Raw genomic sequence first — 25615 nt, 5'->3', positions numbered from 1 at the left:
ACTCTTTAACTTTACCAAGAACGTCCAAAAAAACAAAACGCAACACGCTCATATCATGTTTATTCTCCAAGTCTCCAGTTGTCAACCATCTTTCTCTTTTGAGTCAAAAGCTAATAAATCCTTCACTTTTTTCACTCACCCAATTTTTAAAAAAATAAATAAATAAATAAACCAAATGTCTTCATCAGCATCACCCCTCTCCGCATTACCATATCTACTGTTTATCTCTTCAACCATAATCATTCATCTTCTCTCTTTCAAGAAAGCTCTATCGTCCTCTTCTCTCTTCTTCTTCTAACACCCACCGCCTCATTTTTTTTTTCTCTGTTATAAATAATCCATCCTTTCTCTTGTTATGGACTCTTCTCTCTCAATCTTGCATTTATATATTTATTTTTAATTCATATTCCGTCTCACCTCTTTTTATCATTGCCATTACTAAATTTATTTCTTTCTAAAACACAACTGTTTCAATGACGCGACTCTTTCGATCTAAATCTTGCGGACTTATTGGGCTCACGGAGTTCAATTCCGCTCCTCCCACTCCATTTTTTAACCATGGCAGCAAAAACAACGACGATGGTGACGAAGAAGAAGACGACGACGAGGACTTTGAATCGGAGGATGAGACTGGTGGTTATCTTATTTCGAGAAATTCCAACTCTACCCCGTTTATAAGTCCAGGATTGAGATTCGGAGGAGGGAGAAATGAGGGGCAACGTGGTAATTCTGCACGGAGCCATCCGAACGGTAACCAATTTCAGATTCTGGATATTTTGGTGGCCGCTTTGAGGAAGTCGTTGGTTACATGCAATGTTGAAAGAGAAGATGTTGTATCTTCGATGGATATTAGTTGGCCAACTGAAGTTAAACACGTGTCACACGTGACTTTCGATAGGTTTAATGGCTTTCTTGGTTTGCCTACTGAGCTTGAGCCTGAGGTTCTAAGCAGAGCTCCCAGCGCCAGGTTTGTTGGTGTTTGAATTTCATTGAGATAATTTATATATGACAGCTTCATATACATTTTCTAAGATATTACTTGGGAATTTGATACGAGCAAAATATCATCTGATTGCTTTGCCTTACTGAAATTTTACATGGACTTTATGAATGGAATATGGAGAATTTAATTTGATAAAACCCCAATTTATTCATGTATGCATTAATTCCCTTAGGTTGATCTTAAATCGTACATTATGATTATCAGAGATTTTCTACAGTTGCATGATTCCAACTTAAGTAGTAAATCAGCCTAAATGGAACCTTCGAATTTTGGTTGGGCTTCGGATTATGAACTCGTTAATTCAGGAATGCATTAATTGTGAATGTTATCTCAAACCATCCTTTAATAGAGGGTAATTTTCTATAATTGCACAATCAATCTTAAGCAGTGAGTAAGCTAAAATGGAACCGATTAATTTTCGTGGGGCTTGTGATTGTGACCTCATTAAATTTATTTCTATTTTTACCGGTTTACATGTATATTCCTTATGTATCCTCAACCATCCCAACCAGAAAAAACTTTGCCAACTGCATTGGTGGGGCCAAACTGAGGAAATTGTTGTACATCATAATGGTGGTTTAATGATTTCTGTGTACCATCCACATGTAGTCACTGCTTTCAACGAACTATTGTACACTGTTCTGCTGTAACTCTTGTGGATGGTTTGCTCTGATTGGAAGACTTGATGAAAACCTTAGTGTTGATATGGTTATTCTGGAGTATGGGTACCGAATGACACTGTTGATGTGTTCAAGTGCACCACTAGTCTGCCTCGCCTGACCTATCTTAACCTTTATTTGTTCGGCTTAGATTAAACTGTATTTTTTATCTGGTTGGCAGAGGACAGTAATAGAAGCTTGTATTGATATACACTGGTAAAAATGGAACTAAAAATTTGCATACAGATCTCATTTGGCTGTTGTATGAGAGGAAAATATTGTCCAAGATTTCTCAGTTACATGGTAGAGATTGCATAGCATACATTTAATCTTAAAAAATATTAATATACTTATAAGGCCAAACTCTCTCCCACCCTTTGATATCTCTCTCCCCTATACTATAAAGGGGTTAGATTTAACCAAACCCTGAGGTAAAATCATCATTTTTGCTATAATATTAAATTAAACTAAATTAGAATCTAATTGTGGTTCTAAACTTAAATAAAATTTTTCAATCTTCGTCTCCCATCCAAATCGAGCCTCCAACAGGAAAACATGCCAATTGCTTCTGGTTATCTTTTCAAAAAACCTTGCCGTTAGTTTTTAAAGTTTAGATCAACTATTATCTTTCATCGCACATGTTTGTCATCTTATGTTTAATTACAAGATGCAATTTTTTTTGGTTCAGTGTAAGCGTATTTGGAGTTTCTGCCAAGTCCATGCAGTGTTCTTATGATGACAGAGGGAACAGTGTGCCAACAATTCTTCTCATGATGCAGAAACATTTATATTCAGGAGGAGGCCTTAAAGTATGTTTGTGCTTGTTCTTTGTAAATACAGCAAGATTGGCATCAATGCTAGCTTTTTTTCTTATTGGAGATTAATGGTCTTGATTAATGTTTACATGTGTTTCATGAAGGCTGAAGGAATATTCCGAATAAATGCTGAGAACAGCCAAGAAGAATTTGTGCGAAACCAACTTAACAAGGGTGTAGTGCCTCATGGAATTGATGTCCACTGTTTGGCGGGTTTGATAAAGGTATGCTTTCAGGATCACAGAGTGTGTATTTTCTATATATGTGTGTGTCATAATGTAAAATGGCTAATGACTCTTATTTGTCTCATTATACTTTCTCAATGCCACATTCTCAAGACCTAAACTAAGTCTCTCATGTTCGTGATTTGACAACTTTGGTTGTGGAATTTGTCAGTCGGTCAAAACATGCTATATTTGGCTTTTTACATGAAGGGAAGAATTATTTGGTTTCTCAACAGCAGGCCAGAAAGTTGCATTGCTACTATAGATAAACTTGATTGTTTCAAGTATAAAAACCCTGGGATTTTCATAGTTATATCATCTTGTATTTTATGGTTTATGGAGATTTATTCTGTGATTTGCTGGTATATTCCGTTTATATGTAAGTTCTGTATATTCTCTTTTAGTTGATGGTTGTATGTTTTTCTGATGCTCTGTAGGCATGGCTTAGAGAACTTCCAACAGGAGTACTTGATTCTCTCACACCTGAACAGGTGATGCACTGCAACACAGAAGGTGACTGCACTCAACTTGTGAAGTTACTTCCTCCAACAGAAGCTGCTCTGCTTGATTGGGCTATCAACTTGATGGCAGATGTTGTGCAGCATGAACAGTACAACAAGATGAATGCACGCAACATTGCTATGGTTTTTGCACCAAACATGACTCAGGTTTCTTAAAACATTTTTCATCATCTTTTCATTACATCATTCTGGTATAGGGCACTCTATGTTTATGGTCTAATAAGATATTTTCTGATTTTGCTTCAGATGGCAGATCCCTTGACTGCCTTAATTCATGCTGTGCAAGTAATGAACTTCCTTAAGACACTCATCTTAAAAACCATTCGCGAGAGGGAGGAATCAGCTGGCAAGTCTAGGTTGCTCTCATCACGTTCTGATTCATCCAGTAATATGAATGATTCCCATTCATCAAACATTAGCAAGAGGAATTCCTTTGATGTAACCAAGGATTCTTCTGCCTCTGAAGGGCCTGCCATTGACAAGTTCATGAGGGCTACCACTTTGGGTAGACTGGAATATGAAACTGAGAACTTCTGGAGATTTGAGAAGAAGAGTGATGGAGAAGAGGAATTTGAGTCTGTATCAGGTAGCAGCACGCCTGTAATGTGTGAGACGGGGGCATTAGCAAATGGATATGATAATGGAGACTGGCTAAGTTTAAGAAAAGGAGTGAGGAGGCTATGCAAACATCCTGTATTTCAGTTGGGGAAGCCAACAAAGACGACCATAAATCTTGGGATTGTAAATACTACTGAAGGGGGTGAGAAGCATGGAAATGATATGCTGTACACTTAACGTATCTTTGTATGTACAATTTCTGTCTTTAGATCACTTGTTTGTGATGGTGTTAGCATAGATATTAGTGTCTGGTTAATTTTCTATTCAGAAAAGGAAATTCTGGAAGTTGCTGTTTGTTTAATCACCCTAACTGTTGCTCTAGTTATATAGATAGACAATAAATCTTAAGGAAAGGCCTGGCTCTCTCCTTTTATGGTAACGTTTTGTTACACTGAAACTGGAAAATTTAAGAAGACTGTTTATCCTTCATCAGCTAGTCCAAGTGTCTTCCCTTATTTGTCTTCCCGGTAATTTGTTATCACTTTCATCTTTCCCACAAATTAAGACGCCAGCAAAATTTTATGAGATTAATTATATAAAGTAAAGATTCGCAAGATTATACTGTTGTGGTTTTTACCCAATATTCTAATCACAATAATTCTGAGCATTCCACATGTTTTTGATGATGACCATTATTTAAATTTCAATCTATTAATAAACCAAATATGTTTTGGACGTCTCTAACTTTGTAATTAACGTTTATTTTATTTACTTAATGTCACACACTGTCATTATAATGTTGTGACATTTTTAAATTAGTTTTTGATTGGAATAGACTCTGTCATCATCCCTTGCTAGATATGGCAAATTAGATTGAGTCAAACATTAAAGATCATAATTTATTTAAAATTTCAATAGTATTTATTTAATAAAAATAAATATGTCATAGTCTTATCTCTGATAATCATATTAAAAAAAAATCTCATTGTGGATCTCTTTTAGAGCACTCACATTAATTTATATTATTTAAAAGACTTATTCTTGCTCAAGATTTGATCTATTTTGAAATTTTTATTTATAAAATTTTAAAAACCTAAAAGATAAAGATATGAAGATGATTTCGTCTCTTTGTCAATAATGTGGTTTCTCCTCCATTGAGGAGAGAAACAACCGAAGAGAAGAAAAAGATAGAGATAGTAGTTATTGCTATTGTCAGTGAAAGTAATTGGAGAAAAAAAACCTAAAAAATGTGAGAAAAAATTACTTTTTAAAATTAAAAAATTTAAATTTAAATAAAATTGTTAGTTTTTAAATTTTAAAAAAGTAAGAAAAAATAAAATTACTTTTAAAGATAGTAATCGTTGTTGTTGTTGTCAGAAATAGTAGTTAGAGAAAAAAAATCTTAAAAAAAAAAAAATTTTTAAAACTAAAAAACTTTAAATATAGTAAAATTATTAGTTTTTCAAATTTATATTTTTTAATATTATTATAAATTTAGTTTTTCAAATTTAGATTTCAAATCCTTGTTTTTCAAACTTTAAATTTAGTTTTTAAAATTTAGATAAAATTATATTTTTTAATATTATTATAAAATAAAGATTTTATTTTTACTCTGAATAAAACTTTTTAACAAAATTAGCTATCAGAGAAATATTTAAATTTTAATAACTTTGAGGGTAAAAATTAAAGAATTGACCAATCTTTCAGAGAGAGTAAGTCCTTTAGCCTCAATAAAGCACTTACACTGAATGATAGTTTATTACTATGAAATTGATCATATTAATGGAACACATGTCACATGCTGGTTGCTGCAATAGCAGCCGTTGATATTGAGCACGTGCAGCTATGTCTTAACTTTATTTTGATACTGGATCGACACACGTAGACGTTTATTAATCCCCTGCAAAATATGGCCCTGCTTGCAAATTTCTTTTATGCCACCAATTAAAATATTAAACGTAACATTTGGCAGCTCTAAGACAAATTTAATTTCAACTAGTCCTTTTTTTATTTCATAGATTGTGACACAAGAATCTTGAATAACTATTGCTTGAGGGAAATTTAGAGTTATTTATTATTTTAATTATTGCTTGTTATTTGTATCGATGGAGAACTCAGAAGGAAAGGCAGCCAGAGACGGAACCAGAGAAACATAGCAGAAGTACATACAAACTGTTCCCATACAAGGCAAGAAGCTTTTCCCTCTCAGAAACTTCCTCCCGGCAAGAAGAAAGCAAGCGCTTCAGCCAGATGTCCACCTACGCACGCGTCACAAAATTGTACAGACCGTACATACCACGACTCCTTGAAAAAATAAATAGATTTGATACGAGTGACAATAATTGTACGGACAGAAAAGCGGAGTTATTCAAAGAGATCAAGTGTATCCCTCCTGCAATCGTAATAAACCGGATTTAACGTGGAAGAAAATATAGATTTAAATTTTATTAATAATATATTAAAGATAATAAAATTTTTTAATTTAAAGAATTATTATTTTTTTTAATATCAGATTTTAAAATTTTTTATTTTTTATTTTATGGTTTCAAAATTTTAAGATAAACTTTGTCAAATAATAATTTTTTTGACACCCTCTTTCTTCTAATAATGTCTCTTTTTTTAATAATACCTCCAACGCTAATTTTTGGCATTTATTTGTGATTTATCTTTATTAGAGATAAAGATACAAATATCAATAATACATCTTTATTGATGACAAAGACATAAAAATAAATTATTTTTATCTCTATTGAAGACACACCATCAATCGATGTCAGAGATGAGTGTTAAAAACACTTGAGAGGGATACCTCATTGAGAGTAAGAGACATTTAAAATTAAATTCTTGATTTATTTTATATTTTAAATTCTTAGATAATACATTTTTGTCTTTAAATTTTAAAATTACACACTTTCACTGCAGTGAAATGTGAAAAAGAATAGATTTGATTAAAAATAAAATAAAATTACTTTTGATTTATATTTTTTAAAAATTATAATTAAGATTTAAATTGTGATAAAAAATTGTCTAACTACCCTTTGTAGTTAAAATTGACGAGGAGGATGGACTTAAGATAGAAAAATAAATAAATAAATAAATAAATAGTCGTTTGCTCATTTATATTTAAAAAAAGTTATAATTGACGTGAGCCCACCGGTGTCCGGTGCTGCATCCGTTGCTTTCTTTTCACGTGCTAGTGGTGTCTAATAGTGATGCAGTCAATAAACGAATTGGACCATTTGGTCCTACTCACCCTCACACCACCAACTTCAGTCCTTTCTCTGTTTTTCACTCACCATCAACTCGTTTATAACCCATTACCCATTTACCATGCCATAGCCAGCCTTCGAGTGTAAATTCTTTTCCCTTTTAACTATCACCATTCTACTTAAATCTGTTTTTGGCAAATTGCTGCTCCTTTTGGTATGAAGTATCTCTCTGATAAATAATTCTCTCTTTATGCCCTCCAACTATATGTGATAGGGAATATTTCCCTACATTGTGTAGAAACAAAGTTTCACTCTTTTCTCTCCTTTTTGAGATTCCTGGTTTTTCTTCTCCATCTTTAAACCACTCGCTCTTTACCTATTTTTCTCTTTGAGTCAGCACAAAAAGCTATGGATGATCTGATAATCTCTCCTTCTTCATCTTCTTCTCTAGTCTCTTTAACTCCTGAAACTCCACCTCCAACTCTCCAGCAAAGGCTTCAGTTTTTAGTCCAGAGCCAACCAGATTGGTGGGCTTATGCCATTTTCTGGCAAAAATCAAACGATGATGATGGCCACCTTATGTTGTCTTGGGGAGATGGGCATTTTCAACCCACCAAACATACATCCCTTAAACCGAACAACGTTAGCAACCACACTATGTCTTCTTCTTTAAATTTGGAGAGAAGAAGGGTCATCAAGGGAATCCAACAAGCATTCATCGGGGATCAAAGCCATGACATCCATATGTCCATGATGGACGGCAGTGATGTCACGGATGCTGAATGGTTCTACATGATGTCACTCACTCGATCCTTCAATGCTGGAGATGGTATTCTTGGAAAGGCTCTCACTACAGGTTCTTTGGTGTGGTTATCTGGGGGCCACGAATTGCAATTTTACAACTGTGAAAGAGCTAAAGAAGCACATATGCATGGCATTGAGACTTTGGTATCCATACCAACTTCATGTGGGGTTCTTGAATTGGGCTCCTCTGATTTCATCAGAGAGAGCTGGGGTCTTGTGCAGCAGGTGAAGTCTCTTTTCGGATCAGATCTCACAGCAGCCGGGCCAATTCATTTCCTCGACAGAAACATCTCTTTTGCTGATATTGGAATAATTTCCGGAATACAAGAGGAAGATATGGCCACAGAGGAGAAGGTGGATTCAGAACATTCGGATTCTGATTATCGATTACTTCCAGCCACCAATATTACAGAGAAAAAAACACCCAAGAAAAGAGGAAGAAAACCGGGTCTTGGAAGAGAAACACCCTTGAACCATGTTGAAGCAGAGAGACAGCGGCGCGAGAAGTTGAACCACCGATTCTACGCACTGAGAGCTGTGGTTCCGAATGTGTCAAGAATGGACAAAGCTTCGTTACTCTCTGATGCAGTGTCTTATATAAAAGAACTCAAGGGCAAGATAGATGAACTTGAGTCACACCTACAAAGAGAGTCGAAGAAAGTGAAGGTGGAAACTTCCGATAACATGGATAATCAGAGCACAACCACATCTGTGGATCAAACTAGGTCTAGCTCTGGTGATGGGTTCAATCTAGAAGTTGAAGTTAAAATTCTGGGCAACGATGCTATGATTAGGGTCCAATCTGAGAATGTTAATCATCCATCAGCTAAGTTAATGGGAGCTCTACGTGATCTGGAGTTTCAACTTCACCATGCCAGTATGTCATGTGTCAATGACCTCTTGCTTCAAGATGTAGTCGTTAAGGTCCCCGCAGAATTCAAAACTGAAGGAGCCATCAGATCAGCCATTGTTAGTAGACTAGAACAGTAGTAAGCTTATTATTATAATTCGTACCTATAATCAAAAGGTTTATGTTCTTTAATCTCTATGTTGAAATGATGGTTAATCTTGAAGTCAGTTTGCTCTGTTTACATGCGTTGTAAATTATGGGGAAGAGATGAAGTTAAACATTTCTGTGTACGTTTTTGAGATTAGTGTTATATGTATAAAATATATATATATATATATATATATATATATATATATTTAATTAAATAATTTAAATTAAAAATAAAATAATACTAACTCTAACGCACGGCATCGCCCTTGGCAAAGTAAATGCACATGCTGATATATATTCACGCACGTTCGTATTTAATATAATTAAAAAAAGAAGGTTATTTTGGTTGTGGGGCTCTTCTGCAAATTCACTTGGCCAAAAGTATATAGTTTTGTTGCTTCGCATGTGGACGATATATATTGATAAAAGGGGGTGTTTGGGACATGGGATTCCACTGCATAATTAAATTCTGTATACAAGCTTTCAGGTTTCGAAGACGAGAAACCAATCAAAACATCACAGGTCACAACAAATAATTAAATCTTCTTTTGTTTGGACGCGACATCATGAACAGAAGAAATAAATGATAGTGGGGTTGGAGATTGGACCAGATTTTCAGATGAAAAAGAGAGAACTTCTGTTTGCATTGTGCAGTATCCTCTGTTATAGGCGCTGTCAAACGCCCCTACCCACTGTATATTCATCGAACAAATTCAAGAGAGACAATGTTCAGAAATTACTGTTTGGACTGGATTCCATCTTAGTGACTCAAGCATGACCCAACTTAACATCTGTCTGAATTGAAAAAAACTAACTCAAATTAGGTAAATTGAGGTTTATATTCTGTTTAAAAAATGATTTTATTTTATATTTAATTTAAATTAATTTAAATTTAAATATTTCAATTGATTAAATCAGTATAAAATTATTAGTTTTGTCATATCTCCTTCCAAGAAGGAGGAGTTGTAATACAATTACAATTATATCGATCCAAATTGGTACAATCATATTTACACCAATTTGAATCAATATTTTCGATGGAATTCAAAGGTTGGTGGGTCACTCGGGTGGAAGGCCAAGGTAAGACTATTGTACTTCATTAGAACTGATGCCAAAGTCACTAGTCATTGTACCCCTAAAAGCATGTCATCACCCGAATCTACAAGATGAAAAAATCAACGATAAAGGTGTGTCCATCCAATTCCAAAGTCATAATTGAACATATACCTGAGCAGTGTAGATTATCACCGTTTCATGTCATGATCATGAATTGACAATAAACAACCATGAGCGATAAGCCTATACAAAATGTCGTTGTAAAGTCACATATACTTTATATACCAAACCGACGGTTGCCCCGTCACATCCTTAACATAGTACATGTAAAAACTATTATTTTAATTTCTAAATTCATATGAGATTACTGTAGAATAATTTCGTGAGTAGGTGAAGTGAGTTGAACATTTGAAATAATACATAGAGGTTTAAATTAAACACTTGACAGAATGGAAAGAGCATGTACCATCAACTAGAAGCAATCGGTAGTATGGTTGAAAGGTTCACCATAATATTAAATTTTGTTTTTTCGCTCATATTTCAAATAAATTATAGGCAATGGTGTTATAAATAAATAAATAATTATGTATATTTATTTTAAATACATAAATAAATAAATAAATATATATATATAAATCATTATATATTTAAATAATTTTGAATTTAAAATAAATAATATTTATAAAATAATTTATATTTTTATGTGACAATTTATTATGCACGTGGATTTATTGCAATCTCAAAACGTCATCCCATAGGTCATCGGCATTAATTGTAATAGAATATATTTTGGCTTTTCGACGCGTGAGAGTTGACGCCATAATTAATTTATTTGTTTTATTATTTTAGAGTAAAAAATGACAATTTTACTGATGTAATTTGTAGGTCCAGTTTAAACCTTTGTTTTTGCCAGTTTGGTTTGGTGTGATTTAACACATACGTAAAGTCAATGTTAATGAGGCTAAATAAGTCATTTCATGATTATTTATAGATTTTAGAATGTTTATCACATGGTGAATTACGATTGGATGTTTTTCACCACTTTGAAATATTAACTGATTTTATGCAAATGCAATGAACTGAATTGACAAGACATGCTGCATATTTTCAGACACGTGATAAATTTAACAATACAGTACAACGACAACATCGTCACCATTATCCGAATATCGGCAACAGCTCTAGACATTTGCGGTAAACAAGAATCCCAATATTTCATAAAAATTAAAAAAAAAAAAACGAAACTAGACCTTTCCTTTCTTCGGCCATCCTTGTTACAAGGAATTGATTGAACTATTCACTTAATTAACACTTAAGGGCGAATTAGAAGCCCGTAATGTAATTGTGAGTGTTAAAAAGAAATTAAGATTTTAAATACAAAAATAAATTTTTTTAATAATATTTTAAAATTAAAATTTATTAAGCCTACGATTAAATTCTTATTCTAAATATATCTATTCAATTTTGATTATGATTCCTTCTAACATAACTCATTTATATTTTAATAAAAAATTATTCTATATAACAAATTTTGTGTGAACATATATAAGATTTTTCAAAGATTACGCCTCTAAAATTTTCTCACGTTTTATTTATTCAACCTTGAATGATTCCAGCAAATCAACACACTATTTAAAATTTCATATTACTAAGATTTCCACAAAATTTCATCTTCCATGTGAAAAAGTCATAAAAAGAAGCATTCTAATGTCTAGCCTCGTATTCATGGTCATCATCTTCTTCTTCTTTACTTTTATGGTGGACCACCATGTCTATTTCAAGTTTCCAAAAGAACCATTAATCTGATATGATTAAATTGATTCATCTTACAAAATTTTATTCAATTTTTTTTCTTCTAAAAACTACTTAAATACTAATTTACAAACTTTTCAGTTGATATATATTTTGACAAAAACTCTAATGAAGTATTAAGAATCAAAGATCTTACTAAAAAGATAGTTATTACAAGAAATTGCATTCCTTTTTTTTAAATATTTGATTTATTGATGTGTTGGATCTAGTTGAGACTTGGGTGATAATGTTAGATTTTAATTTTATAATTTATAAAATTAAAAATTAAAAAATATTATATTATTATATAATTAAATAATTTTAAATTAAAATAAATTAATATTTCATCACACAAGTGACTTGCATGAACCTCTTTAAATAACCGAATAATCAAGCCCATCTTATCGCACCCTGCCCAAAAAGAAAATAGTGAAACAAAAGTAACCCTGGTCCCGTCCAAACTTTTTTAATGAGATGGGACAAGTAATTCTAGCCCGTTCTGGCCTGGCCCAGCATTTTACAATATAACTTCAATTAATGAACGGAAAAGTCAAGTATGTTCATTTAATATGACAGTGGCTTCACGGACAAGGCAGATAAGGAACTCATTTCCTTCTTGTAAAAAAGGCATATGGTAAAGCTTGTGATGGTTAAACTCTTTACAGGTGTTGATCCTGAAAAAGCATATAGTATTGAAGACCTTCCTGATTGAAAACATGAAGTGGTAAGCTTTTTTTTTTCATGTTCTTATGAATTGAAAGAAAAAGATTGAACTTGTACCAATTACAATTTGTAATCAATTCAATGCGTAGGACAAACATTTTTCTTATTAAAGGAGAAAAAATTAACCATAATTTGACTGACTGTAGTATCAGAAAACATGTACAAAATAATCTACCCATTACCAGCAGAATCAATCACCCAGTGTTGCCCATCAGTTTGCACTTGAAGACCGTTTATTTTTGCAAACAAATTTACAGCTCTTCGTACCCCTCTATTATCTGCGGCGGTAAAGTAATCATGTCCGAAAATAACCCCACCGGGTCTCAAGATCCGCCACGCCCGGTTTATATCCGCCCAAGCTGAGTTAAAATCATGACCCGCATCAATTTCTATGAGATCACCTACCACTCCCCACTCACACAAGGTTGATAGAGCCGACCCGCTAGAATACGGTACGGGCAAAATGGATTCGGATGCATTTGAGTACATGACATTTTGCATAAACTGGTAATAGAGTAAAACGTCACCGTTTATCATCTGAATGTCCTTGAACCTATTGCGAAATCCAGGCCACCCACGAAAATCATCCACGCAGAGAATCTGCGTATCGAGCCCGAGTTGGCGGGTCAAGTTGGACATGTGAAGAGCCGAGGCACCAAGAAAGGTGCCAACTTCGATAATGACATGTGGCTTGACTTTATTAATGAGGCGCGAAAATACAGCGCCGTCTGATCCCCATCCTTTGATGCGTCTTCTGCGAAGAAGTTGGGTCACATGTGGCGGGGGGAAATTGGAATAAGGAGAGGTGCCGTTGAAGAGTCGATCAATAATGAGTTGACGGGTGTTTTGCTGGGGAATTGAGTTAGCACAGCGAGTGGTGACACGGAAGTTGTCGAGTTGGGTGGTGGGCAAGTTGGTGTGTTGGAAGATTGCGGGATTGGGAGAGTTTGGTGGCGGTGGTGGTGTATGTTTCGAAGAGTTTAAAGTTCGGGAGGATATGTAACCCAAGGCGTAGGATAGCATGATAAGAAGACAAAACATCGTCGGGTTTCTATGTAGGCGGTGGCGATGCATAGAGCGTTCTTTAGTGTCTTCTTTGGCTTTCATGTTGTTTTGGATAAGTTTTCAGAGTAAATTTTGTAAAGAAAGGTTTTGAGTATTGAATTTGTATGAGTAAATTTTTGTATAGTTGGTTTCTTTGAGAGAGAACCAACCACCAGCTATAACTCTTAACTCTTGTGTTTAATACAGATCCAAACTACTCAGAAAAAGAAAGCTGAGGAAGAAAAATAACCAACTACAAAGAGAAGAATTTGAAGAAAAAGAAAAAAGAGGTAGTAGTTTCCAAGGATGATGTGGATTGACAAATTTAGAGGGTAGCGTGTTTATTACACAGATAAGGCCGATGAAAAAGACCCTTAGCTCAATCTTTATGATGATTCCGTTAAGATTTTCAGATTGCCTCTTTCTTAGTCCAGAAGCAGAGAGATTTGTGTTGCTTTCAGTGACCGGATAGTAAGACATCAGGAATTTGTCTATTTAAACTTGATCATAGTTTTAACAATTTTATTAAATATTTTTAGGTAAAACGTTCGTGTCAAGTCATTTAATAATGGTTGAATAGAATGACGGTCAAATAATTTAAGTCAGTCACAAGAATTTTATAATGGTGTCACGCCCAGTTGGTTGCTTGAAAAATCCGACCAAAGGGTTGTTGGGTTGCGAAACTCTTGGCAAATAGCTTTTACAGTGATTGGCATGAATGTTGGGAAAGGTTATTTATTAAATCTGGAAACTTAATACTAGGGCTATGCCTTAACTCATATAAATCACAAATTAGTTGGCAGATCACTTCATCAACCATGTCACGTTTATCCAAACTGCGTATTTCAGGTGATACTGAAAGATTCCTTCAACGCTCATTTCTCTTTCTCTTCTTTATTGATTGATGCTGGCGCAGTGGATCTCTTTCGCTTTTTAACGTTTTCCCTCTCCTTTCGCTTCCTCAAAATTCAACCTGTCATTTTTTCTGAGGAAAGGTTTTCATCGAAATGGACACCAAGTGCCCTGTCATGAATTTGCAGCCAAACAATTTTAGCTTGGTCCACCATTGCCGTACTACTTAACACCTTCCATGGTTGTGACTCCCAGACTTTATGGGCGCTGGATTAAATTAAATTACAACTGCCCCAAACAAGATGGCAGTTGCCGAACTCCAGTTCTAAGATACGATGCCCGCATTTCAATTTATTACAAAATGACAAACAAGGAGGTAGGGGCCACATGATTCAGCCTTCTCTTTTCACAATTAAGACTGCCATTATCTCACCTTTCTGAATTGTAATTCATTCACCAGCATGCAAAGACTCTCTTACAACACAACTACCTAATCTGTTAAAAGTTTAAGAGTAACAGAAAATTTCAATTCTAAGCTCCGTCTACCAAACATCTCTGGAGCGATAGCAGTTGTACTGTAAGAGGCACATACTATCAACAACCACAGTCAACCACACATGGGATTATGTCACTTCGCCTAATCTCCTTCACCAGTACCATGTCCACCAGCTGAGCTGCCCTGACCATCAGCACCTGTCCCAGCATCAGAAGCGTCTTGCTTGCTTCCAATACGGACATCATTTGGGCCTGTGGCTGAAGGAGCCACTGCACTGCTGCCAACTCCAAGAGTGCTCTCAGCATGCATGGGATGCATGCCATTGTTGCCAGCAACAGGTCTCATTCCCATTTGTCCTAGCATAGCTTGATGTTGCTGATGTAGCTGTTGCTGTGGATCCTGAATTTGGTGAGGGTTACCGAATTGTAATGGCATCTTTGGTGAAAAAATTCCTGGTTGTTGTGCCATTGCTGCAGCCTGAGGATGTTGCATGTAAAATCCCCCTGCTTGCATCGCAGGATGTGGGACCATCTGCAAATGTTAAATGCATAGATGAGTAAACAAGGGTGAAGAAAGTTAACAAAAGATTGGTCAAGTTCACTTTTCACCTGGGGAGGCATAGCTGGTGCCTGAGGTTGTGCATCAGCAATTGCAGCTAAATACATCAAATTCTTTTGAAGCTGAGCTTGGTACCTGGATCAAAAAGATCTTATTACACAATACCAATACCAATACCAAATAAAATTAAAAACATGAAGCAGAATTGCACACACATATATGCTCTCGTTGTACACACCTACAGAAGTGCGAGATAAATGTGTTAAAAAATTATATTCCAAAAATCTCATCATTCAAATTCTATAGCACAAAAATCCATATCTTGAGGTTGAATGTAATGCAGCTATGCCTTCCTTTTTGTTGTCTAAAATTCACATCATTAGCTCAATATCCAGGCACAAACCAAGAGATTTGTGCATTATCAGCAAACAAAAGTTACAAGAAAGCCTTTCATGTTCTCAACAAATCAAGACTTAAAACAACCGAATTCCAATCTAAATTATCCTGACTGCTTCAAATGGGAGATGTAGTGCTAAGTATCATTTTCATCATATCAATAACTCAATAAGCATATGAATCAAATATACTGAAAAAATGCATCAATTACAACAAATGTCCTTCATTTACAATGTAGACATCCAACAAAAATTAGAAGTGATAACATTAGGTCATGAAAACTAGAAATGTTTCTCAAGTTAACATATGTATAAACAATAATACACTTTTAGTTTAGTTTAAAGAAAACAAACAACAAAAAAAATAACTTTTATGTGCAATAAAAAGTGTCTGCTATTCCCACCCCCCAAAGAAAAAAAAAGCTATTTAGGGTTATATGTTTACAAAATAGAATGTGAACTTATCATATAACACTCACATATTACTTAGAACCTAGCAAACCAACTTCATAAAAATAAACACAGAGGAATAGAGGGAGAAGGGAGAGAGAGAGAGTTGATGAGTCACTCACTGTGCACACTCTGCAAGTTTTCCAAGATTTTGATTGTCCAAAATTGCCAAAATCAACTTTTTGTTCTCATCAAGGTACTGCAAACATTAATAAAGATGAATCAAACATTTATCAATCCATATCAACAAATAATAAATCGTCAAGCTCAGACCATGAAAAAGTCACAAATAAATAGGACATACAAAAATAAATCCGACAAAGTAAAAATCACAGCAAAAAGATATTCAATTTGATATATCATTGGCCTAGAATGCCTCTTTGAAAAAGCCATAGAGAAGATCTAGAAAATTTGAAAGTAAAGAAAATTGAGTACAAACTTCCTACCCAATGTGGATAGCAATTTATCCAACTTTCATGATTAATAAAACATTCCTTAGGAAGCTTATAAAGACCACTTCAGGTTTTCCTTTGCTATACTTTGGCCTTCAGAAGAAAGACAATCACGCTATGAAATGGTAAAAAGAAAAATAAAAACCCTGAGGTTAGCTGTGCACTTGCAGTAACAAAGGAGCTCCGTGCAACCAAATATATTTTCCTGTACTACCTTGAATAGATGCATTAAATTGCCCACTAAACCCATTAAAACATTTTTGAATTTTTTTAGAGTTTAGTCAATAAAGAGTGCATATTTATTGCCCACAAAACCTTCGAAACACACTCCAAAGCCTTCTCAAATCTGCTAACACTTAATGTGTGTTGATCTCAATTGTGTAGAATGCATATAAAGTCCAAAGTAGTATTTCTTTAGTCAATAAAAATGTGTATGTATTACCTAAAAAACCTTTGAAACATACTTCAACACCTAAATATCTGCAAATATTTCATGTTTGCAGATGGGATTTCATGATCAGAGCTCAAGTGCATGCTCTCAAAACAGTCTATAAACCCCCTTATTTCCACAGCAGCTAGATTCACCTCTTGCAAATCTCATAACGCCCCACCTCACACACCAGCATCAAATACCTTGCATGACAGTAAGTATTCATAATCCTTACTGTACAGCCTCCAACCCACTGCTTTTGATTGGATAGTGGCTCGAAATCTCAGCCAGAGAAGTTTGTCCACTTAAAAAGTCTGTGCAGTTAGAAATGATAGAGATGCACTTCAACAAATAAACAGATAAAGATATAGAAAATCACTAAAACCAGATCATGAACGAACATACATACATACGTCATAAAGCTAAGGCAAATTTGCAACAAATTATAATTAACAATTTTCAAAACATAATCACAACATTGATAGAATTACCAATCATCTGTTACATTTCCATATTGTAAGGCATGCATCACAACAAAATAGGCATACATATTTGTTCCAATTGACAATGAAATAAATCAATTATGATGATATTTTATAATTTTACACAATCTGCTACAATATTGATTATATTCCCTTCTAGGAGAGGGTTTTGCAACGTGTTGTCACAAATCTGTAACTGGCATCAGGAATCTCAAAATCCAATTTCGATCCTCCCCACAAACATCATCATAGTCAAGGAAAGTCTATCATAATATATTTTAAGCACAAACGCACTTGTCTCGGGCATAAGAAGAAAGGCACTGCCATTATTAAATTACCAGACCCGCTATTTTCCTTTCAAATTTTAAAACGCTCATTTAGCATCATGTCAACCAAGTAAACCACTTTGACAAAATATTCAGAACACTTAAGTCTCCTCAATTGTAGACCATCATTTTAAACAGACCACAAGGAACTCGAAATGGATATTATGACATATAAACACGGAAACGGACATATTCTTCACAGTTCCTGTATATAAACGCATGAGAGAAGTTAACGGCAGAGAACGAAGAAATTACACCTTTTGAATCTGCTCGGTGGTAATGTTTGTGGGTGGAAAAGAAGGCATGACGGGCATCATTTGTGGTGGCTGCTGCATCTTGTAACAGAACCCTAACCCTAATCAAACAAAACTTCCCCAAACCAATAAACCCTAAAAGCAAATAATAATATAAAATGAAAACCAAAAAAAAAATAAAAAGTTTGATACAGAAATATACCTGTGTCTGTATGTGAGTAGGTAAGAAAGAAGATGTTTTAGATGTGGACGAGGTTTCTAGAATTTGAGACAAAGTTGTTGAGCAATCTAAACAATTTTTAAAAAGTGTCAACAAACAGAACAAAACTAGATATGGTCTGTCCTTTAAAGACAAAACGCACGCTACTACACAGTCTTCCCGTTAACCAAGCTTTATATGCTTTGTTCAGGGAGGGTCGGACCGCATTTTGTCAGCTTTAGCCACTTGCTCATTGGGCTTGGGCTTTCAAGCGGTTGCAATTGAAGGAGGCTTCAACTTTCTTTTAAGTTGGAGGTCCTTCAGATGGGATAACGCTCATTTCACAATAGACATAATTTTATTACAGTACCTCTAACAGAACTATTCACTTGTGTTCATGTAATAACACGTTTTACTTGAACAAATCGTTAAATGTAACGTTTCCTGTCGTGTAAAATCAACGGTACATGTTTATTTAATCAACGTAACAAACAAATTTCTAACTAACTACATTCATCAAGTTCTGACTCACCCGGTCACCTAATACTACTCGTTCTGTTACTGCAATGATAATATTTTAACTTTCTGTGATCAATGCTAATAATACAACCTTTAAAGATATAAATCCTAAGGCATGTTTGATTACAAAATTTTAAAATATAATAAATTATTTCCCATCCAATCGTTGAAGGAAAGATGATTATTTATTTTTTAAAATTTTAAAAAGCTTAATTTTTTGCTTATTTGTTAAAATTATATATTAATTTTTAATAAATATAATAGTGAAATATATCCGACCAATTCCAACATAACCTACGTTGCTTAGGCTTGTCAATTGGTTAAAATCTATTAACCTATTAATACCTATGACATGACCTCTATATATATATATGTTATAATTTTCATTATGTTTTTAGTTATTTTAAATTTTTATTATGTTTAATGGGTTAATCCGTAATTTTGCAACCTATGCCAAAAATAGGGGGTTTGAGCCGAGTTGTAGAGTGACTCGGGCCTTGCCATTTCTAGTTTTAAGTTTTAAAAGTTAGTGAGTATTTTTGTTAATTTGTATAATGTATAACAAAGTTGTTATCATTTACAGACCTAATAATACAAACAAATTATACATTCATTCTAAATATTTTTATTTTATTTTCTTTTTTTTTCCCCTCTTTCTTATTTCTTTGGCCAACAAAAACACACTTGGGGAGCCAAAGAAACCAATGACAAAATTGAAGAGGAGAGGTGAGGGGGTGACAAAATTGAAGAGGACACCTTGTCACCATGATTACCATCTCTCATGCTATTGTTTTTATTGTTTATGGCTCAAGCTCAAAATAAGTATGATTGATTTGATTTTGATTTAAAAAATTAATTTTAACTCTCTAATTTTAAATTATTAATTTAAACTCAATAATTTATATATCTATTAATTATACCTATCTTCAAGGTAAAAAAAATTAGATTTTATGATGTAAGTATAAAATTTACAACTTTTTAGGGTATATTAATATTTGACTCTAGTTGAATTGTGACCTCACCAAACTAATTGTCCTCAAGCTCAAGTTTGGTGCAACATTTGTCTGAGTTGTACTAGAATTGATTACAAGCAATTCAACTTGACTTACACCCCTACTCTCACCATTGTTATCACCTATATCCTTTCATCGCTCTTCTTCTTTTATCTCCTCTTTTAAAATCACAACCTAAATCTCACTTCATCGTCTACCCTCATCACCAAATCAACCTTATCATGAGACGGAAAATCTAAACAAAGAATTTGTTTGCTACTACTATTTATTCGAAGGACATGATGCATCAAGAAACGAACAACTACTAATAGACATGAATAAGATTCTAGCCTCGTTTATGATTTTTAATTTTTATAAATATTATAAAAACTATAAAATTTATGAAATTTTTTTATAAAGTTTATATAAATTTAAAGTTTAATTTTTATAAGAAAATTTATATTTTTTGGATAAATTATTATTTCCCTTCAGTAAAAACATATGACATGACGTTTGTCTTTAAATGATAAATGATATAAAATTGCTAAGAGAAATAATTTAGATTCGAGACTCATTGATATTACTTCAAAATAAGATTATTGACTTATTTGATATTGTGATTGTGAAATACTCATTAGACTTGCGATCTTATTTGTTCATGTGGTTGATTCGATCTAAAAAAATGATTAGATTTAAATGAGATTCTTTATAACAAAAAAAAGAAGACATTTTAGTCTTTTCATTAATTTTATAAAAAAAAAATAATATTAACAACAAATTTAACTTTAAAAAGGTGAAAACTTGTTATTTTCATCAAAATTTGGGTGAAAAAGAGTCCTTTGAGCAATTGAAATTAATGAGAGTATTTAAAAAAACAAAACAGACGCACACACATTGAATTCTTCTTTTTGTGTAAAAATTTGTAATTACTTTTAACGGTTTCTTTTGTTTGATCAAAGTAACTGGTTAAATTTTGTAGAATTTTTAAAGATTTGGAGGTCAAATTCCCGGTATAGAAGATGAAAGAGTATGGTCTGTATATTATTTAGACCAGAAATTAATGGAACACTACTCTTTTGAAAGCAATCCTAGCAACGACTTCTCGCTTACTAATATTTTTTTTTTCTTTCTCTTTCGAACCGAAAACTAATCTATTAATCGTGCCCTAATTTCAGTCATTATTTGTTAATTTTTCACCAGAGTGTTTCCGATCAAGCTCACCGTCACCGTTTTTCGGAAGCGCGAGTACTTCAATTCGAGCCGAGAGTAAGCTAAACCTGGCTTCGAATATTTTGAAGCGCTTATTCCGACCGCGATCCAGAAGATACCTCCCAGTTGTCCCCAAATTTGGGAGAGGCATGGATATAAACCTGTTCAAGTTGTGTTCTGGCCTCAAAGTAATTGGCTACTTCATGATCCTGTTAGTTGCCGCAATTGTCGCCGTTTCTTATTACGCCGTTGTTGTACTTACTTGCGGGCCACAGTTGTTTCGCGGTGGAGTTCATTCGTTTCTAGCATTCTTTATAATTACAGTGTTTCATGTTCTGGTAATATATTTTCTTTATCTGTTAAATGGTGTATGATTGTAGAACTACATTTTGTGAGATGAGTAAAGTTGATGTTGAACTATGTTATTGTAGCTTGTAATGTTGGTTTGGAGCTATATAATGGTTGTGTTTTGGGACCCTGGCTCTGTGCCGGATAATTGGAGGGCAGTATTGTCGGAGGAGAGATTGGAAGCTGGTAGTTCTTCAATATCTTCTGATTACGCTGGACCAGAGACATTAGATTCCACACTGCCGTTTTCAGATCGATTGGATGGAGGACGGCCGGTGGCCTACTGTGACAGGTGCCAAAATGGGAAGCCGCCGCGATGCCATCATTGCTCTGTTTGTAAGCCTTCTTTCTTGCTTCTTTGTTTGGTGATTTTTTTCTATCATATTTAAGTAAGATACAACATTTCTGAACGGGCAATTTCTGATGTTTTGATTGTATTATTTTTTAGGGAAATTTGATATGAAGCTAATTTTTAATTAAGTTATGCGAAAGCTGCAAGTCATAGTGTTAACCTTTTAAAGTTAACTGAACGTTAATAATGGTTTCTGTCCCTTGGATCTTTTGTTAGCTGTTCAATCAACTTAATATGAGAAGATATTTTCAGCAATGAAAATCCTGTCTAAAGGAATCAAAGGGTGTCTAGGGTTCATATCTTTGAAACACTACCAGAAGCATTATATTGGTTACCATACTTAGAATGTTATGAACCACTGAGATCAATGCTATGAAATGCCAGTCTGTAATTATTCGATTACATTTCTGCAGGCCAAAGATGTGTTCTCAAGATGGACCACCACTGTGTTTGGGTGGTAAATTGTGTTGGAGCATGCAACTACAAGTTTTTTCTTCTATTCTTGGTAGGTTCTTCTCCTGATGTTTTATATTACAAAATAAGAAATAAGTCTAGCTTGCTCTAAGATGTTTTTCCTTTTCACTATTCAACAGAAATGTTTAAGACTATTTCTTTTTCTGAGGATAGACTTAGACAGTTCGTGGCTAGACACAGAATATTTCTTACCCTGTGAATTAGTATGCCAACACGTTAGTGCCAACACCAATGGACTTCTTGTTTTGTCGATGAATAAAACTTTGCGTACAAACAAATTGTATAAACTGAGATGACAACATGTGATTGGTTATTTTTTCTCTCACTTGGAAATCACTAAATCAAATATTACCACCTTAGTTTGTACAAATAAGCTTCTACAATTTGTTTGTATATGTATTATTACTCTTTGCTGACAATTATTATTAGAGTACATGATGCCCCAAAATTTAGGGCATGTCAGATTAATAGTTCAACTTTTAAATGATTTTCATTATATTTATGTGTGCATTTAAAGTGCTTCTATATTCTTCTGAATTGTATTAGTGGTTTTGGGGTGACTGGCTTCTAACTCTTTTCTTTTTCTTCTGACTTGTTTCCCCACTGCAAGTTGTATACCTTTCTGGAGACAACAATAGACACTCTAGTGTTGCTTCCCAGTTTTATAGAGTTCTTTGGCAAAGCTATGAATCATTCCTCTTCTCCTGGCAATCTAGCAATCATTTTTTTGGCTTTTGGTTAGTTGCTGATGCAGATTGATTATTTTCATATGGTATATTAGTTCTGCATGGTTGTTTCCACATTTCTGACAGATTGTTTAACTCAATGCAGTTCTTAATTTGGCGTTTGCTTTGAGTCTTCTTTGTTTCATTGTTATGCATGCATCCCTTGTATCAAGCAACACCACATCAATAGAGGTAATGGGTACATGAACTGCTTTCTGTGTGCCTGTATTTGAGTTTGGTTATGTAAACTTGCTCTCCTGGAGGAGGCCATGGAATGTGACCCTTTTTCAGGCAATGTTAGCTGTCACAACCACAATTGAGGTTTTAATGAAAATTGTTTTTAGCTCATACCATGACATCATGATTGGTATGGTTGATGGCAATTTTCAGTGAGTTGCATGGTTTGTGACACTGACATTGACTTTGAATTTTTAATTTTGAGTTTCCAATGTAACAATAATCTCCCACTACTGATAGGTTAATGGCTGCATCAATTATGCATATGGTGGCATTAACCTGGCTCTGCATGTTTCAGCAATTGAGTCCTCATTTGGTAGCTTTGTATTTCTTTCTGGAAACTTTTATGTAGGTTTATGAGAAAAAAAGAGCAGCCAGATGGAAATATGACATAGGCAGGAAGAAGAATTTTGAGCAGGTGATATCTTTGGGCAAACTGTCTTATTTCTCTTTTCTATGTTTAGTTTATGCGAATAAATTTGTGGAAGGGTATTTCCTTGGGTGTTCAGGCGTTTATGGGGCTTACAACTTGGCAAAAGTTTTTCTGGTATTCTTCATAGAGTCTAGGGCATCATCTTTGATAAATATATATTATAAACTAAAAATAAAGGTTTACTTCTCTACTGCCATGATGAAGTTCTGATCTATGACTCAGGACTTACAAAATGAACAAAGGTGGAATCATTTTCCTGCTTTTGTGGGTACCCTTTAAATACGTTTTAATCTGGTGACAAATATATTGGCTAGGAATTCCGTTAATTTTGATTATTGTGGCAAATAGAAGACATATTTTCTTCCAGACAAACAATAGTAATCTTTGTTCTGACGGAGTCATTTTTCCCTGTTGAAGGTTTTTGGAACAAAAAAGGCATTGTGGTTTCTACCATTATTTTCAAAAGAAGATTTAGACAACATACCTGCACTTCATGGCCTAGATTTCCCTACACGTTCTGACGTTTAGGCTTGAAGCTTGTTGAGCTTACTGTGAGTTGGGGTTCCTGCAAAGTGTATCATACTGTACCCTTTTATCATGTTGAATATGTTAAAAGTGTTGATTTTTCCTCAACTTTTCACGAGAGGATGTATACAAATTTTGGCCCGGAAATCATTATTTTTTGTACAATGTATTTGGGGTTTAAGATGATTATCCAAACTGTTGTGGAATGTGGACTACTTAATATAAAAGTCCAAAATAACGCATGAACGTGCTCAATTAAAGTGTTGGCAACAAACTCGTACTTACTCTGATGTTAGTGGGGTTTGGTAGCTAATCGAATCCTTTTTAAATTTTTTGATAAATGGAATACGTCCATTTTCCTGTTGTAGTTTAAGTGGAAATCATTTTCTGTATGGAAACGGTTCTTTTCACTCAAACAGTTGATGTGTTATCTGCAAGAAGGTGGAATTTTGTAGCTCTTGATCCAAGTGATACATCTCGGGCATGATTGTTTTGGTGTACTGTATATCAATGAGAAGTAGAGAAATTTTTTATCCCGCTTGCGTTTGGAGTGGAGCACTACAATTTTTAAGTAACACGAGCTCCTGATGGTCTTTTTTAGGTTTAAAGACAAGTCTTGTGAGTGAAACTCACATCTCTCAACGCTTGTTTAAAGTAACTTCGTTTTTGATGTGTCATGAAATTTCAAATTGTGAGGAGGTATTTAATTTACTTTTTTTCATTTAATTGATAATATTTGATTTTGTTAAAATTATATTATTTGCCAATATAAAATAATGTACCAAGTATACATACTGTAACATATTAATATAGCAAGTGTTGTAGAGTTTTCTTATGATTTTTTTTTTAAATGAGTAAATTAAATTTTTTAAGGTGATGACATAAATTGCTTTTTTTTTTTTTTTTTGTAAAATCAAATTTTATTAACATAAAAGATTCCTAAAATAAGTGTTAAAGAAGTTAAATTATTCTATTATCTTTTATTATTTTACTATTCAAAATTATTAATTTACCTTAAATTAATAAAAAATTAAAAAAGTTTTGAAATATTAAAATTACTATAAAAACCCTTTTCTTCTTGTTATCTTTCACCCTCACCTTTTTATTCTTTAGAACCCAATTGATATTCTTATTTTTGATAACTCATTCTTAATATTGATTCGATTTTTACAAATAATTCAGACATTAATCTCTCCTTCTTTGATTCATTTGCCCATTAATATTGTCATTTTCATCTCGTTTTGCATCGACAAAACTCCAACAATATATCCCATTTATCGATTTTTTCGTTTTTAACTCTATCTAACATTGAATTGATTTTCACAAACACTTTTGATAGTTATACCTCCATCTTTTATTCATTTTTCTATTGATATCGTTGCTATTAGCTCATTTTGTATTGATGAAATTCTAGAGGCATATCCTATACATCAATCTTTTTATTTTCAACTTTTTTTGGTGTTGATTTAACTTTTATAAACACTTTTAATATCAATCTCT

At 33.7% G+C, this 25615-nt stretch overlaps 5 protein-coding genes across 8 annotated transcripts; 3 read left to right on the top strand and 2 right to left on the bottom strand.

Moving 5' to 3' along the window:
- Window positions 1–176: 176 nt before the first annotated feature.
- On the top strand, window positions 177–4269 carry LOC123216730 (rho GTPase-activating protein 3). Its single transcript, XM_044637270.1, has 5 exons — window positions 177–967; window positions 2351–2471; window positions 2582–2701; window positions 3139–3369; window positions 3469–4269. Exons 1-5 carry the CDS (start codon window positions 474–476, stop codon window positions 4015–4017), a joined length of 1515 nt encoding a protein of 504 aa, XP_044493205.1. The 5' UTR covers window positions 177–473; the 3' UTR covers window positions 4018–4269.
- A 2892-nt stretch (window positions 4270–7161) lies between these two features.
- LOC123215944 (transcription factor MYC2-like) lies at window positions 7162–8933 on the top strand. The gene has a single exon (XM_044636262.1). The coding sequence runs from the start codon at window positions 7398–7400 to the stop codon at window positions 8781–8783; it is 1386 nt and encodes a 461-aa protein (XP_044492197.1). The 5' UTR covers window positions 7162–7397; the 3' UTR covers window positions 8784–8933.
- Window positions 8934–12449: 3516 nt separating this feature from the next.
- LOC123215844 lies at window positions 12450–13838 on the bottom strand. The gene has a single exon (XM_044636103.1). It carries the CDS (start codon window positions 13468–13470, stop codon window positions 12535–12537), a length of 936 nt encoding a protein of 311 aa, XP_044492038.1. The 5' UTR covers window positions 13471–13838; the 3' UTR covers window positions 12450–12534.
- Window positions 13839–14662: 824 nt separating this feature from the next.
- LOC123217595 (GRF1-interacting factor 3-like) lies at window positions 14663–18478 on the bottom strand. Its single transcript, XM_044638683.1, has 5 exons — window positions 18305–18478; window positions 18106–18203; window positions 16281–16357; window positions 15364–15448; window positions 14663–15286 (listed from the first exon to the last, which is right to left on the bottom strand). Exons 2-5 carry the CDS (start codon window positions 18181–18183, stop codon window positions 14897–14899), a joined length of 630 nt encoding a protein of 209 aa, XP_044494618.1. The 5' UTR covers window positions 18184–18203; window positions 18305–18478; the 3' UTR covers window positions 14663–14896.
- Window positions 18479–20700: 2222 nt separating this feature from the next.
- Window positions 20701–24385, top strand: LOC123215502 (probable protein S-acyltransferase 12). 4 transcript variants are annotated; one of them, XR_006502064.1, is made up of 8 exons: window positions 20701–20844; window positions 21013–21359; window positions 21453–21705; window positions 22135–22226; window positions 22806–22932; window positions 23027–23112; window positions 23398–23575; window positions 24008–24385. XR_006502064.1 is itself a non-coding variant. In XM_044635622.1 (8 exons), exons 1-8 carry the CDS (start codon window positions 20832–20834, stop codon window positions 24116–24118), a joined length of 1095 nt encoding a protein of 364 aa, XP_044491557.1. In that variant the 5' UTR covers window positions 20704–20831; the 3' UTR covers window positions 24119–24385. The 4 variants fall into 4 exon arrangements, 1 of the variants encoding a protein (XP_044491557.1); XR_006502065.1 differs by having other exon boundaries at window positions 23022–23112; window positions 23510–23575; XM_044635622.1 differs by having other exon boundaries at window positions 20704–20844; window positions 23510–23575.
- The last annotated feature ends 1230 nt before the right edge of the window (window positions 24386–25615 follow it).

This window comes from Mangifera indica, chromosome 5 (genome assembly GCF_011075055.1).
Source record: "Mangifera indica cultivar Alphonso chromosome 5, CATAS_Mindica_2.1, whole genome shotgun sequence".
NCBI lineage: Eukaryota > Viridiplantae > Streptophyta > Magnoliopsida > Sapindales > Anacardiaceae > Mangifera > Mangifera indica.
The sequence above is the reverse complement of the archived record's forward strand: the minus strand, read 5'-3'. Positions and strand labels throughout refer to the sequence as shown.

Excerpts from the sequence above, each read along its gene's own strand:
- LOC123216730 (XM_044637270.1), top strand. The coding sequence starts at position 474 with ATGACGCGACTCTTTCGATCTAAATCTTGCGGACTTATTGGGCTCACG. Across the intron at positions 968-2,350 it reads AGCAGAGCTCCCAGCGCCAG|TGTAAGCGTATTTGGAGTTT; the intron begins GTTTGTTGGTGT and ends TTTTTGGTTCAG. Across the intron at positions 2,472-2,581 it reads ATTCAGGAGGAGGCCTTAAA|GCTGAAGGAATATTCCGAAT; the intron begins GTATGTTTGTGC and ends TGTTTCATGAAG.
- LOC123215502 (XM_044635622.1), top strand. Across the intron at positions 21,360-21,452 it reads TTACAGTGTTTCATGTTCTG|CTTGTAATGTTGGTTTGGAG; the intron begins GTAATATATTTT and ends ATGTTATTGTAG. Across the intron at positions 22,227-22,805 it reads AGTTTTTTCTTCTATTCTTG|TTGTATACCTTTCTGGAGAC; the intron begins GTAGGTTCTTCT and ends CCCCACTGCAAG.
- LOC123215844 (XM_044636103.1), bottom strand. The coding sequence starts at position 13,470 with ATGAAAGCCAAAGAAGACACTAAAGAACGCTCTATGCATCGCCACCGC.
- LOC123215944 (XM_044636262.1), top strand. The coding sequence starts at position 7,398 with ATGGATGATCTGATAATCTCTCCTTCTTCATCTTCTTCTCTAGTCTCT.
- LOC123217595 (XM_044638683.1), bottom strand. The coding sequence starts at position 18,183 with ATGCAGCAGCCACCACAAATGATGCCCGTCATGCCTTCTTTTCCACCC. Across the intron at positions 16,358-18,105 it reads CCACCGAGCAGATTCAAAAG|TACCTTGATGAGAACAAAAA; the intron begins GTGTAATTTCTT and ends TAATGTTTGCAG. Across the intron at positions 15,287-15,363 it reads CACCAGCTATGCCTCCCCAG|ATGGTCCCACATCCTGCGAT; the intron begins GTGAAAAGTGAA and ends TAACATTTGCAG.